Source organism: Pan paniscus, chromosome 19 (assembly GCF_029289425.2).
Source record: "Pan paniscus chromosome 19, NHGRI_mPanPan1-v2.0_pri, whole genome shotgun sequence".
In the NCBI taxonomy this organism is placed as follows: domain Eukaryota; kingdom Metazoa; phylum Chordata; class Mammalia; order Primates; family Hominidae; genus Pan; species Pan paniscus.
Window position 1 is genome coordinate 28,836,042 of NC_073268.2, and position 15,465 is coordinate 28,851,506.

The 15,465-nt window shown below is 39.7% G+C and overlaps 1 protein-coding gene across 6 annotated transcripts in view; it reads right to left on the minus strand.

Moving 5' to 3' along the window:
- Positions 1 to 15,465, minus strand: part of AP2B1 (adaptor related protein complex 2 subunit beta 1) — a 141,365-nt gene that overhangs the window by 85,070 nt on the left and 40,830 nt on the right. For all 6 annotated transcript variants that reach the window (XM_008971262.5, XM_008971260.5, XM_055102052.2 and 3 more), the window contains exons 7-11: positions 14,656 to 14,877; positions 13,996 to 14,116; positions 13,775 to 13,870; positions 5,049 to 5,164; positions 1,745 to 1,910 (exon numbers count right to left, since the gene is read on the minus strand). In XM_008971262.5, coding sequence (XP_008969510.1) covers positions 1,745 to 1,910; positions 5,049 to 5,164; positions 13,775 to 13,870; positions 13,996 to 14,116; positions 14,656 to 14,877 — 721 coding nt within the window. The remainder of the gene's footprint in view (positions 1 to 1,744; positions 1,911 to 5,048; positions 5,165 to 13,774; positions 13,871 to 13,995; positions 14,117 to 14,655; positions 14,878 to 15,465) is intronic.

Sequence of the window (15,465 nt, forward strand, 5' to 3'; positions counted from 1 at the left end):
CTCAAACTCCTGGACTCAAGCAATCCTCCTGCCTCAGCTTCCCAAGTAGCTGGGACTACAGGTGCAAGCCACTACAACTAATTTTTAAAATTTTTTTATTGTTTGTAGAGTTGTAGTCTTGCAATGTTGCCAGGGCTGGTCTCATACCCCTGGCTTGAAGCGATTCTCCCGCATCAGCCTTCCAAAGTGCTGGGATTACAGGCATGAGTAACTGAGCCTGGCTTGTATTTCTTAAAGTATATGTTAACATACTGATGGTGATAAAATTGGCTCCTAAGCAAGTCTTTCATTATTTACTTCTACCAAAAGCTACAATTTGGGGGGAATTATGGAATCATCTGTCATACTGGGGCAAGAGCCAAGACAGTAGAATTATGTCAGATTACAGCCTATTAGGAGTTGGCTGCTAAACCACAAAGCTATTGACTTGTACATACTCCTTGAATTAGGTCTATTAAAATTGCTATAGTAGATTACATACATGATTTTCTATTTGCTTTGAGTACAAATGCCAAGAAAAAAGGGCTTAATAATTTATTGGCTTCCTGGTCCCGTGGCTCTAATTTTGGTAGGGGAAAGTGAGAAGCAGTCTCAGAATTTTCATCCAAAGATAATCTTTTCAAACCTCACCACAGCCTCTAGCGAAAATCCCTGCTGTAATGAGCCACAGCCATTACTAACAGAAATGTGTAGTCATTCTTAGGTGACAGAAAATAAAAAAGTAGTGGTAACTACTGCTCTAAGCCAGTGGTTGTCAAAGTGTGGTTCCGGATTGCCAGCAGCAGCATCACCCTGAACCTTGTAAGACATGCAAATACTTAGGCACGTCTCAGACCTACTGAGTCAGATACTCTCGGGGTGAAGCCCAGCAACATGTGCTTTAAAAATGCCCCCCAGGTGTTAATAATGCTCACTGAAGTTTGAGAACTACTGGTCTGAGTTATGTAGGTTTTTAACATTAGAAATCAGTAAAACTGGCCAGGCAAGGTGGCTCACACCTGTGATCCCAGCACTTTGGGAAGCCGAGGCAGGTGGATCACCTAAGGTCAGGAGTTCGAGACCAGCCTGGCCAACATGGTGAAACCCTGTCTCTACTAAAAATACAAAAAATTAGTTGGGAGTGATGGTGAATGCCTGTAATCCCAGCTACTCGAGAGGCTGAGGTGGGAGAATCGCCTGAACCTAGGAGGCAGAGGTTGCAGTGAGCCACGATCCTGCCACTACACTCCAGCCTTGGCAACAAGAGTGAAACTGTCTCAAAAAAAAAAAAAAAAAAATCAGTAAAACTGGCCAGGCACAGTGGCTCATGCCCGTAATCCCAGCACTTTGGGAGGCCGAGGCGGGTGGATCACCTAAGTTCAGGAGTTCAAGACCAGCCTGGCCAACATGGTGAAACCCTGTCTCCACTAAAAATATAAAAATTAGCCGGGTGTGGTGGTGCACACCTATAATCCCAGCTACTTGGGAGGCTGAAGCAGGAGAATCGCTTGAACCCAGGAGGCAAAGGTTGAAGTGAGCCAAGATCCTGCCACTGCACTCCAGCCTGGACAACAAAGCGAGACTCTGTCTCGAAAACAAAAACAAAAAATCAGTAAAACTGAGAAGAGACATCCCTGTTGGGAGAAAAATGAACATACTATATGTAAATACAGACACAGAAGAAACTGCCTATAACCTTTGCTTTCTCTGAAATCTCCCCAAAGACATCTAAAACTACTAGGATAGACAAGAGACAAGAACTTACCTGGGTGCTTTCATCGTGAAAACCCTCCAGGAAGCTTTCTAGTAACTCATCTGCATTGTCAATTCTTTCAGCATATTCTCCCACAATCCAAATCATAGCTGCTCGAGCATCTGGCTCATCCAGTGAGTCTAAGTTCTCACACAGAGTGGCAATGATACTTTCATACCTGATGAAAAAAAATGACCTATGGTTATTGAGGGCAAAGCTAAGAACTATATTTAACAGTGAAGGCTAAAGGCAAAACCACAAACAAGGGACCCTAAACCAAACCACCAAACTGTAAAAGCTTTTAGTCAAGAGAACGAATAGGTTTTAAGTCAGAAGATTTTAATGACTTAAATTTCCCTTCAATTATTTTTTAAGACCTAGACCTTAAAACCTTCATAAAAATTCATCAGATGTTCTTTTGTTTTGTTTTTTGAGACAGGGAGACAGGGTCTCACTCTTGTCACCCAGGCTAGAGTGCATTGGCACGATCATAGCTCACTGTAACCTCAAAGTCCTGGGCTCAAGCGATCCTCCCTCCTCAGTCTCCTAAGTAGCTAGGACTACAATTGAGTGCCACCGCACTCAGCTAAATTTAAAAAATTTTTTTGTAGAGATGGGGGTCTTGCTATGTTGACAGGCTGTCTCAAACTTGTGGCCTCAAGTGATCCTCTCACCTTGGTCTCCCAAAGTGATGAAATTACAGGTGCGAGCCACACTGCCATTTTTACAAGGAAAAATTAACCTGTGGTGTAAGATAATACGACTACCTTGTATTTGTAACAATCTTTCATATAAGTACATTAGAAAATTTTCCTATTGTTCCATTTTGCCTTCATGGTAGAGAGGAACAGAAATTCCACTTTATTTTTAGGCAAATGAAGTTAGACAACAACAGTGTCCAGAGAAGAAATGGTAAATCTGTCCCTTAATCCACTTATCTCTCCTTTTTATAGAAGAGAGCTTGCTTTTTTTTTTTTTTTCGAGACAGAGTGTTGCTCTGTCACCCAGGCTGGAGTGCAGTGGCGCGATCCTGGCTCACTGCAAGCTCCGCCTCCCGGGTTCATGCCATTCTCCTGCCTCAGCCTCCCAAGTAGCTGGGACTACAGGTGCCCGCCACCACGCCTGGCTAATTTTTTTTATATTTTTAGTAGAGACAGGGTTTCTCCATGTTAGCCAGGATGGTCTCCATCTCCTGACCTCGTGATCCGCCCACCTCTGCCTCCCAAAGTGCTGGGATTACAGGCGTGAGCCACCGCGCCTGGCCCCAAAGAGATCTTTCTTTATGTTAGTTCTTCTAAAGGTACCTGCACTGACTTATTTCTCCAAAGAAAGAAGTAATTAAAATATTTATTTTTACATATCTACAGCTCTCTCAGGCTTACCATGTTGAATCCATCTCCTTGGCTAATGTAGTTTTAACGATTAGAATGACCCTGTATAATAAATTAGATGTGGACAACTAAATAGCACACTTAACTAAGTATCTGCCTACTTTTACTGATTAAACCAGGCTCTTGATTGCTTTCTTAAACGTAAACCGTCCTAACTCTTTATTAACCATAAACCAGAAATGGATACATTTCTCTAACAATCACATTCAGATACACATCTTCACCCTTAATAAGTTTAAATGTCGGGCACAGTGGCACAGGCCTGTAGTCCTAGCTACTGGAGAGGCTGAGGCAAGAGGATCACTTAAGCCCAGGAGTATGTGTCCAGCCTGGGCAACACAGTGAGATCCTGTCTGAAAACAAACAAACAAAAAAGTTAATTAAAAAAAGTTTAGGCTGGGCACAGTGGCTCATGCCCATAATCCTAGCACTTTGGGAGGCCGAGGTGGGGGGGATCACTTGAGGTCAGAAGTTCGAGACCAGCCTGGCCAACACAGTGAAACCCTGTCTCTACTAAAGATACAAAAATTAGCCGGGTGTGGTGGCAGGCACCTGTAATCCCAGCTACTCGGGAGATTGAGGCAGGAGAATGTTTGAACCCGGGAGGCAGAGGTTGCAGTGAGCTGAGATCACGCTACTGTACTCCAGCCTGGGCAACAGAGTGAGACTGTCTCAAAAAAAAAAAAAAAAATTTAGAAACCGACCCTCTTCTTTATTGGGAGAGTAGTAAAAGTATGTGGTTCTCTCTCCAAAATAACTATTTCTAAAATTTTAAAAATATGCACAATGCTTAATAAACCACTACCTTGCCAAAATATATCTACTAATTCTTGAGCCCACCACTAAGCTAATTTACTACAAGCTGCTTCATTTAACACTATCTTTAAAGACGATCAGAAGTGGGCCGGGCATCGTGGCTCATGCCTGTAATCCCAGCACTTTGGGAGGCTGAGGTGGATGGATCACCTGAGGTCAGGAGTTCGAGACTGGCCTGGCTAGTGAAACCCCGTCTCTACTAAAAATACAAAAATTAGCCAGACATGGTGGCATGCACCTGTAATCATAGCTACTTGGGAAGCTGAGGCAGGAGAATCACTTGAACCCGGGAGGCAGAGGTTGCAGTGAGCTGCGATCGCACCACTGCACTCACCTGGGCAACAGAGTGAGACTCCGTCTCAAAAAAGACAATCAGAAGCTCTATGAGTGTAAGGCAAAATGAGATTTAAGATGCTTATAAAACCTGCTTTTATTTCATTTTCAGATTCCTTAATTACTTGTTTTCAAAAATCAAATCTAAAAAAGTATTTTTGCTTCATATACTAAGAGGCCCTCAATCTGAAAAACTTGTGAAGTAAAAATGCAGTTTTTTTTTAATATATCTGTATGAGAATAACTACAATACTTCAGAAAAGGCATGAGACTGATAATGTTACATGTTCTGTAATTCTCCACAATGTAGCAGGTAACATGCAAAGTAAATAGCACAGCTGTTCCCTTCCTGGCTTTTATGGTAGGGTGCTATACGATATATCATCCAAACTTATACATTTCTGAGAAGAAAAGGTGCACAATCATTAATTATGTCTGGATAACAGGTATAAACTGAGATTATGCCTGAACAACCTAGAATATATAGATATCCTATTTAACAGTAACTTTGCCATCAAAGAATCTGGTTAACTTTAATATATGCCAATAGACAATGCATATTCAGGCAGAGCTTCAATTCTTCCTAAAGAAAGAAAGCAGAGTGAAAACTCAGGTTTTAATCCCTGTGCTAACCATTTTATGTTTCCGATTTTTGATAAAGTATCCTATTATGACCAGGAACATTCAAAAGAGTAATTCTTACCTAGGCAATTTCAAAGTGCCTTAAACATTTCCTAAGTAATTTGAGAAAGAGGGGTAAAGGTATTTGGACATACTTGTTGGGGTATTTGCGGAAGATGTCCCTGATGACAACAATTGCTTCTTGGACCACATAATTCACTTTGGTTTGGATTAGATCAAGCAATGTGCTTACACAGCGCTCTGCAGATTGCTGGGAAGAAAAATACAAAAAATGAGAAGTCAGATGATCTATGCGATAACACCACCTCAACATAAAAATTTGGAAACATGCAGGTGCATCAACTAAACCAAACTAAATGATCAGGCACTTAATTTGACCAAGCTGTACTACAGGCTAGATACCAAGCTATATGATACAGTTTTATTTATTATTTGAACTGATAGGTGAATCAGTTCAAATGAATCCTTTGAATACAAACAAAAGGATGTTCCTCATGATGTATAAACATCTGAAAAACATTTATGTCAGGGATATTAATTTTCAAAGAAAATTCTCATCTCAACCGTACTGCTTTTGATTAAAAAAAAAAAAATACTACCAAGGCTAGGCGTGATGGCGCATGCCTGTAATCCCAGCATTTTGGGAGGCTGAGGCAGGTGGATCACCTGAGGTCAGGGGTTTGCGACCAGCCTGATTAACATGGTGAACCCCGTCTCCACTAAATACAAAAAAATTAGCCAGGCGCATGCCTGTAATCCGAGCTACTTGGGAGGCTTTGACAGGAGAATCGCTTGCATCTGGGAGGTGGAGGTTGCAATGAGCCGAGATCGCGCCATTGTACTCCAGCCTGGGCAACAACAGCAAAATTCTGTCTCAAAACAAAAAACACAAACAAACAAAAGGCCAGGCACTGTGGCTCATGACTGTAATCCCAGCACTAGCACTTTGGGAGGCCGAGGCAGCTGGATCATGAGGTCAGGAGTTCAAGACCAGCCTAACCAAAATGGTGAAACCCTGTTTCTACTAAAAATACACAAATTAGCCGGGCATGGTGGCAGGCACCTGTAATCCCAGCTACTCCAGAGGCTGAAGCAGAGAATTGCTTGAATCCAGGAGGCAGAGGTTGTAGTTAGCCGAGATCACACCACTGCACTCCAATGTGGTTGACAGAACGAGACTCCGTCTCAAAAAACAAAACAAAACAAAACAAAGCAAAACAAAAAACTACCATTATGGCCAGGTGCAGTGGCTCGTGCCTGTAATCCCAGCACTTTGGGAGGTGAGAGGTGGGTGGATTACCTGAAGTCAGGAGTTCTAGACCAGCCTGGCCAACATGGTGAAACCCCGTCTCTACTAAAAATACAAAAATTAGCCGGGAGTGGTCACACATGCCTGTAATCCCAGCTACTTGGGAGGCTGAGGCAGGAGAATTGCTTGAGCCCGGGAGACACACAGGTTGCAGTGAGCCGAGATCGTGCCACTGCACTACAGCCTGGCCGACAGAGCGAGACTATGCCTCCACCCCCACCAAAAAAACCTACCATTACAGCAGTATGGCAGAGAAGTAGAGTGACATCCAATCACTGTATATACAAAAAGTCCAGAAACAGAGAAACACACACACCCATCTTGGATAGCCAGGAGATAGAAGTAAGAAGAATAAGCCATCGTAGGAGGAAAGAATAAGAATTAAAGAATAAGCCAAAGTAGGAGGTCTTTAACTGAAGTTCATGGATGAGTGGAGACAGCAGAGGGTGTCTTTAAACCTACTGAAATGAAATTGCCAAATTTTGTAGGAGCTTTCAAGCATATTTTCCAGTGAGTGGGTCTACAACTTCCATTACATTTTCAAAGTTACACATGATCCAAAACACTCCAAAGAACTGTAGTACTCGACAATTTACCAATTTTGGGGCTATGAAACTTAAAAGTCTATGGCATTAGATAAACAACAATTTTCCATAGCCTATAATTAATCTATAAAATGGAGTTTTATCTGTTAATCTTTTATTAATGAAGAGAATATGAGAGAATACAGGTGAAAAAACAAATGTACAGAAACTATAAGTGATCATTTTTAAAAGAGAGAGATACCAGAACAGAGATCCTAAAAGTCAAGGACCAGCCTATCATATATTACAATGTACTATAATGGGTCACTCCTGCCTCCTGATAAGATGCAACAGGAAGTACAGAGAATCACCCAATAGGTATTCTTGCTAAAAATTCTGAACAAGAAAATTACCAAGCCTCTAGATTTAATTATCTAAAGAGGATGGAGGAACAGATAAAACTGCATCACTAAGATACAACAGCCAAATCCAGACTGTGGGAAATTCTATAAGCCTAATGACCTAGTTTCTTCAATACCTGGCACCAAAATAAGTAAGTAAAAAGACTTAAGAGACACATTATTCAAATGCAATGTGCAGACCTGAGACAGAGTCTTACTCTGTTGCCCAGGCTGGAATGCAGTGGCATGATCTTGGCTCACTGCAACCTTTGTCTCCTGGGTTCAAGCATTTCTCCTGCCTCAGCCTCCCGAGTAGCTGGGATTACAGGCGTGTGCCACCATGCCCGGCTAATTTTTTTATTTTTAGTAGAGACAGGGTTTCACCGTGTTGGCCAGGCTGGTCTCGAACTCCTGGCCTCAAGTGATCCGCCCGCCTCAGCCTCCCAAAGTGCTAGTATTACAGGTGTGAGCCACAGCGCCTGGCCCAGACCATATTTAGATTTTCATTTGCACAAACTGTAAAAAAGACATTTTTACATAATTAGGGACAATTGAACGTGGACTGAATATTCAATAAAATTAAGAATTATTGTTAGTTGCTGGGCATGGTAATGTGACAATATATTTTTTAAAGTATCTTATCTCTTAGATATACACACTGGACTACTTGAGTAAGATGATATATGGGATTTGTATTCGCATCCCACCCACCTGAAGGAAGAGGAAGAGGGAGAAGATAAAACGGAAACAGTTAACATATCAGTATTTGCTCAAGATGGATGATGACTACACAAGATCTCATTATTCAGTTTTACTTTATTGTACACCTGAAAATTTCTGTAATAAAATCTTTAGAAGTACTATAACAATCTAAACCACTATAAGCAATTTAATAAAAACAAAATTGTACCTTGAGATCATTTATATGAGGTCATATATAGGATGGTTCTGCTGTACCATGAAATGATTCTGCAGTCTTTTTTTTTTTTTTTTTGAGACACAGTCTCGCTCTGTCACCAGGCTGAGTGCAGTGGTGCAATCCATGCTCATTGCAACCTCCCACTCCCTGGTTCAAGCGATTCTCCTGCCTCAGCCTCCTGAGTAGCTGGGATTACAAGTATGGGCCACCACGCCCAGCTAATTTTTGTATTTTTAGTACAGACAGGGTTTCGCCATGTTGACCAGGATGTCTCGATTTCCTGACTTCATGATCCGCCCAATTTGGCCTCCCAAAGCGCTGGGATTAGAGGCATGAGCCACTGCGCCCAGCCGATTCTGCAGTCTTTTATGTAGTTCTGTCCTTCTTCTGATTCTATTTATGTCCTCTATTTTATTCATTTTCAGCTATTAATTCCTTTGCTGTTATTGCAACAGCAAAACAGTTGGAAAAATTTAAATATGCTATATTTATTAATATTATAATTGTTATATTAATAAATTATGTAGTATGTAGAATATGGGCCACTGTAAGCATTGAATTACCATAAATTAGTAATACAAGTAAGTGCTTAGCACAGTGCTTGATATAAAGCTCATATTTAGTAACTTCTTAGTATTATCATTAAAATGAATACAAATAAAAGGATGTTACTCATGATGTATAAACATTTGAAAAACATTTATGTCAGGGATATTAATTTTCAAAGAAAATTATCATCTCAACCATACTGCTTTTGATTAAAAAAAAAAAAAACTACCATTAAAGCAGTATGGCAGAGGAACAGAAGTAAACATCCCATCATTGTATATACAAAAAGTCCAGAAACAGAAATACATACAAAATTCAGTATATGATAAAGACAACATTTCATAACAGTAAGGAAAGAACAATTTGTTCTGGTGTTTGATCCACTCTACTCATATCTTTCACTAAAATTATTTCCTGGTTGATTAAAATTACCCTTAAACATATAAAACAAGGGCTGGGCGCAGTGGCTTACACCTGTAATCCTAGCATTTTGGGAGGCCAAGGCGAGTGGATCATCTGAGGTAAGGAGTTCAAGACCAGCATAGCCAACATGGTAAAACCCTGTTTCTACTAAAAATACAAAAATTAGCTGGGCATGGTGGTGCATGCCTGTAATCCCAGCTACTCTGGAGGCTGAGACAGGAGAATCACTTGAACCCGGGAGGCAGAGGTTACAGTGAGCTGAGATTGCGCCATTGCACTCCAGCCTGGGCGACAAGTCAAGACTCCATTTCCCCATCACCCCCCAAAAAACAAATAAAACAAAATCATTGCCATAGAAGTAAAAAAAAAAAAATAGTGAATTTTATATAACTTTAGGTGAAGCACAATTTTCTAAGTGTGCCACTGAGGAAAAACACTGACTGAGAAAAGCTGATACAAAAATCTAAACTTCTGTGCATCAAGAAAGCAGAAGAAATCTAAAGGACAACAAACTAGGAAAATAAATGCTAACTAAAAGAAGGGTTAACATCTCAATTACAAAAGACTTTAAAACAACAATGTGGAAAAGATAACATATTGGAAAAACGTGCAGAGGACATGAGTGAGCAATTCCCAAATGGCTAATAAGCATAACTGTTATGAAAAAATGTTCACTTCAACTAGAGTTCAAAGATTTAGTTGCAAGGATACTCCTTATACCACCATTTGGAAAAAGAGTAGAAACAACTTTAAGGTCCTATAATAAGGGATAAAGTTACAAATTCAGTAAGGTATGAAGTAATCACATGTTATGTCTATAAACCAGAAACTAAAGATGACATAAATTTTTCTTTATAATGTGGATCAATGTCCATGACATTACTAGTAAGAAAAAAAAAGTAGAGGATAAAACAAAGTAAATAAATAGCATTTGTGGAATGATTTCATTTTTATAAAAAAATACATCTTTGTATAGAACACTATATAAACAATGATATAAAATGATGTCTACCAGATTATGTCCACTGCATATCTGAGAGAGTGAAACAGAAGATGGGGGAAGTGGGGTACCCCATTTTTTGTTTAACTTGTTCTATAATTATATATAGTAAACAAATATGGTTTTCCTAATAGGAAAAATATGTTTTTTGTCTTTAAGAAATGACACACAAACCAGTATTTTATTCTAATATATAAAAATCAGAAATAGTAAACAGAAAATAACCAGAAGACCAGGAAGTGAAGAACTCCTGGTCTTAACCTAGTGCCTCAACCTCTCTCCTTTTTAAAACTGAAAAGGACCAGGAGTTTGTTTACTCCTGAAAGAAATAGGCAAAAGTTACTGAACAAAAAAATAGCACCATAGGATTGCTTTTTCAGTGCTATTTATTTGCTCAACAGCTTGTTGCTTCCCAAAGCTATACAGAAAGTTCATTACAATTCTTATGCTGCTGATTCCTGTCCCATGGATGAGTTAGTGCAAACAGGCAATCATTGCCTCTCCTGGTCCAATTAACTGTTTGGCTTGGCAACTCTGTCAAACTGAAAACCTTCATGGCTGAAACAGTTATAGGAAAAGTTCTAAGGTAAATCTGGGTAATCTGAAATGACAGCACTAGATAAGACAGGATTCCTGAAGGGTGACCTTAAGTTTCCTGAGAAAGTTCATTCCTCACATCCTGTCATACTCCCATCAAAGCACGCTTAGTCAAAGGAAGAAGTAAAAGCCATCAGAAGTCTTTTCCAGAAGATTATGGAGAACCTTTCCATTAGTCACAATAGATGACTAACAGCCTTGAGGAATCTAGATGCTTTGAGAACACTTTCTAGTAATTCCAGGGCTAGAAAGTCTGGGAACTTCAGAATAAGATATAATTTTTGTATTACTGTTTACAGCTTTGTCAGAGAGGTAGGTCATAAGACAATGGCAGTCTCGTGGAAAAGATGGCTATGTACACTAGTGAAGAGAACAAAACCACCTTACTCTTATGCTACCAAAATCTCTCTGAAAATTATCTACATTAATACTAAGTAGACGGCTAGTAAGATATGTTAACGTAAAAAGAAAAGAAAAACAAGTTGTGACGTGTGGTGATAGTGGTAATAAAAACGACGTTAACATATCAAGATCCAACAAAAAGACTTTCCCATTTCTCCAATGAAGAGAAACATTAAATATCTGAATCAAGTGAGCTAGCAGAACCAGGAATAGAACCCAGGACTAGCTAACTTCTTGCTGTAACAGCCTTTCTATTAAATTATTTATCAACAGAAACTACATGAAGCAGCACTAAACTGAAAAAAAACAAGGAAGGCCAATTAGGAACAGGTATTTCATAGAAGATTCTCTGACACACACCTGCCTCCTTTTGTTCCGGTAAAGTACTGGTCATACTGTACAAATTGTTTTCGTATTCCTGAGAAATCATATGGTCCAATCCTCTGACTCTAGGCAGAACTGCATATAATCAAGTAGCAAGAACAAACATGGGGCTCTGAACCCATAAAAACAGTGAACAGAAGCCACTGTTAATTTCAACAAATTTCTGAATGAGGACAAACAAATGGAGGACTGCTGACTGATGAAGCAGGGCAATATAAATTACAGCCCATAATACTTACCGGAAGGCTGCAGCCAAGCTAGAAACCAATCTGCCCTCTAAGACCAGATAGGCTCTTCAAGAGGTCTTCCATGTAAAGATAAACCCCCTTCCCTAAAGCAGAAACCTGATAGTCAACAGCCTTGCCTATGTATACAGAAGTCCTAATCAACTTTTCTGTTACCTCTTTCTTAAACAGAAACGAGCTGCACTTTACTGTATGCATGGTATACATCCCAATTAAAAAATTATATGTACAGATATGCAATCATCACCAAAAAATATCCGATAATTAAATTCAAAGTGCAGAAACAAAAAAACGAATCATTCATATCCTCAGAGATTCAAGAAGCTATTGCAACCACAAAAAGAGGAATGCAAGGAAAAATATACCAATAACAAGAAATAGGGAGGCTGTATGGAATGATGTGCAGAAGCCAGAAAAGCAATCAGTCAGAGTAGAACAAACAAGAAGACAGAGGACTGCAAAAGAGAAGGGTCTAAGACAAAAGAAAGTTTACAGATTTGATATTATGCTTAAGGAACAGGAATAATATAGGGGCATGATAAAGACACACATGCAAGAAAAAAAGAGGCAATTAAAGAAACTCCAGGGCCAGGTGTGGTAACTCACACCTATAATCTCAACACTTTGGGAGGCTGAGGCAGGCGGATCACTTGAGGCTAGGAGTTCAAGACCAGCCCGGCCAACATGGCAAAACCTCGTCTCTACTAAAAATACAAAAATTAGCTAGGTGTGGTAGCGTATGCCTGTAATCCCAGCTACTCAGGAGGCTGAGGCATAAGAGTCGCTTGAGCCCGGGAGGCAGAGGTTGCAGTGAGCCGAGATCATACCACTGCATTCCAGCCTGGGCAACAGAGACTCTGTCTCAAAAAACAAAACAAAACAAAAAACCTCCAGAAAAAAAAAAGATGCTATAAGAAAGAAAATGTAATCATTTGCATTACATTGGCCCTAAATATTTACACAGTCATAATATGCATAAATTTTGCAAGCCAACAGTTGATAGAATAAGAAACAAAGGCATATTATTTCAATCTACCATGATAATGGATATAGGAACAAACACCTTCATTATGTAACTACACTGGAAAACAGGAGACAGAAGTGGGAATGGTGGGTGTATGAAGTAAACTTCTTATAGCAGATAGTTAACAGAAAAAGTCTATGAAAGGTAAATTAATAAATAATAGCATAAGAATATTATTGTTGTTCTTTTTTTGAGACAGCGTCTTGCTCTGTCACCCAGAGTGAAAAGGTTTCAGGCTGGAGTGCAGTGGCACAATAACAGCTTACTACAGTCTCAACCTCCCAGACTCAAGCAATCTTCCTGCCTCAGCCTTCCAAGTAGCTGGGACTACAGGTGTGTGCCACCACACCCAGCTAACTTAAAAGTTTTTGTAGAAATAGAGCCTTACTATGTTGCCTAGGGTGGTCTCAAACTGCTGGGCTCAAGCAGTCCTCTCACCTTGGCCTCCCAAAGTGCTGGGATTACAGGTGTGAGCCACTGCACCTAGCCAAGAATATTATTTAGAGATATGGCAGCCCAGTCATGTCTCCAAATCCATGGGAGATTGGTTCCTGGGCCCCTGTGGATACCAAAATCCATGGATGCTTAAGTGCCTTACATAAAATGGTATAGTATTTGCATTTATACACATCCTCTTGTATACTTTAAACCATCTCTAGATTATTTATAATACCTAATGCAATGTAAATACTATGTAAATAATTGTTATATTGTTTAAGGAATATAGACAAAAAAAGGTCTGTACATGTTCAGTATAGACAAAACCATCCTTTTTCTTTTCCCCTGAATATTTTTGATCCGCAGTTAGCTGAATCCACGGATGTGGAACTCATGGATATGGAGGATCTATTTTAATCAAAAGAATAACTAAAAGCAAAATCAGAGTTAAAAATATTCCCTCTGAGAAGAAAGTCTAGGTAGGGAAGGGAGGAACCAGAGACAGCTGCTTTCCATTAAAAATTCTTTAACATTGAAACTGTGTGCTTTATTATTTTGATAAACTTAAAAATTATTTTAAAGAAAAAAGTGAAGAGAACTCTCAGAATCCCCAATACGTGATCCTAACTACCATCAGACACTTGCCTCCACTTTGATGGCACACCGTCCAATGGCCCGCACAGCTTTTCGAACAAAGTCAACATCCACCTCTGTAGCATATTCTTTCAGTTCTGCCAGAACCTGTTAAACCCAGGAAGTGGTTAATCATTAAGGATTCTCAAATAGCAATCTCACAGCCTAGCTTCTTTAAAGGCCAGACCTTAAGAGCTAAATCATCATCAACTTGAGTCTGCATAAAGTCTGACCTGAGCAATGTTGGCTTGAGATGCCAAACGAATCATGATGTCCAACTTCTCTAGTTTAACATAGATGGGATCATTGTACTTCACAAAGAAGACTTTGATTTCCTGCTTCAAGATTTCAGGCCTAGGGTACACAGAAACAGAAGAAAGGAAGGTGAAGGCATATACTGATATACCCCTCTGAGACTGTATTAATACCTAATCTGTGCCTCTCTGCTCTCCTCTCGCTCCACTCAGGCAAAAAAAAAAAAAAAAAAAATGCATAAACTTCCTTTATACGCCTCTATTCTTATCAGTTCCACTTGGCAGATTATTTTTATCCTTTTTAAGCATCAGGGCACATGTTGCCATGAAGAACTGCTAGAACAACAATCTGGCTCTAAACTACAGCCTGAACCATATCAACCAGGCACTAGACAGTATATCAGAAAGAGACCCTTCAGAAAACAAACTGGATTGTGGAGCAACGCATGGCATTTATTATAGAAACACTGTAATATCAACTGTTAGCCTCCTGGTGCTAGGCAAGCAAGTTTTTCTGCCATATAACATTTTCATTTCCATATATTAAAAAGAGATTAACACTAGCCTAATTAACATTGACATTATTAAGCTTAATGCAAAATTACAAACACTTTAATCAACACTTCGCTATTTCCCAACCTTTTCTGGACAATTAAGTTGATGTTCCTCAGGGCGACATACTGCACTTCTGGCTCCCCAGACAGCAAAGTGACAAGTGGAGGGGCTAACTTCTTCAGCAGCATATTGTAGTAGTCAGAATCCTTAGGTAACAATTCTAGAAACTTCATTAGGACTTTTACCGCTGAAAGCACCACTGCTGAGTTGGCATGGGATAGCCGGGGAGTTACCCGCTCACAGATGCTGAGGGCGGAGAATGAAAATTAATATCATGAATTATAATTTATTTGCTGAATTCATTCTATAAGGTAATATGTCAGAGTCTAATGGCCAAGTATCAAAAAATTAAAGAATTAGTTAGAAAAGTCAAAGCTCCATGCTTAGGTAAAATTGGGATCCAACAATGCAGAAGCCTCATTCTCAGCAAACTACAGGCAGAGCAGGGACATAAGAAGACTTCAGGAAACCAGCAATAAGGGATGTTCAAACTGGAAAGAAACTAGCAATACCCAAGACACTTGAGCTCATACCATTTACCTTCTTGTTTTATAGTCCTCTTTGTCTCCCCATATTATGTTAGGGCTCCCTGTCTCTCAGCCCATTTCTACTCAACCTATAGGAAGTCAAATTAAGCATTCTGAGAGTTATTTCATAGGAAGAGACAGCAAACCCAGTTGTGGCTGAAGATTTCATTGTAAGATACAGAAGGAGGCAGGTTGGTAGGGAAAACAATCCAACCTCCTCTCTTAAGGATAATGAGAATAAGGGACTCTCTGAAAAGGGTTTGTTTTTTAAATAGCAGGACACCACTACTATATTTTCCTGTCTCCC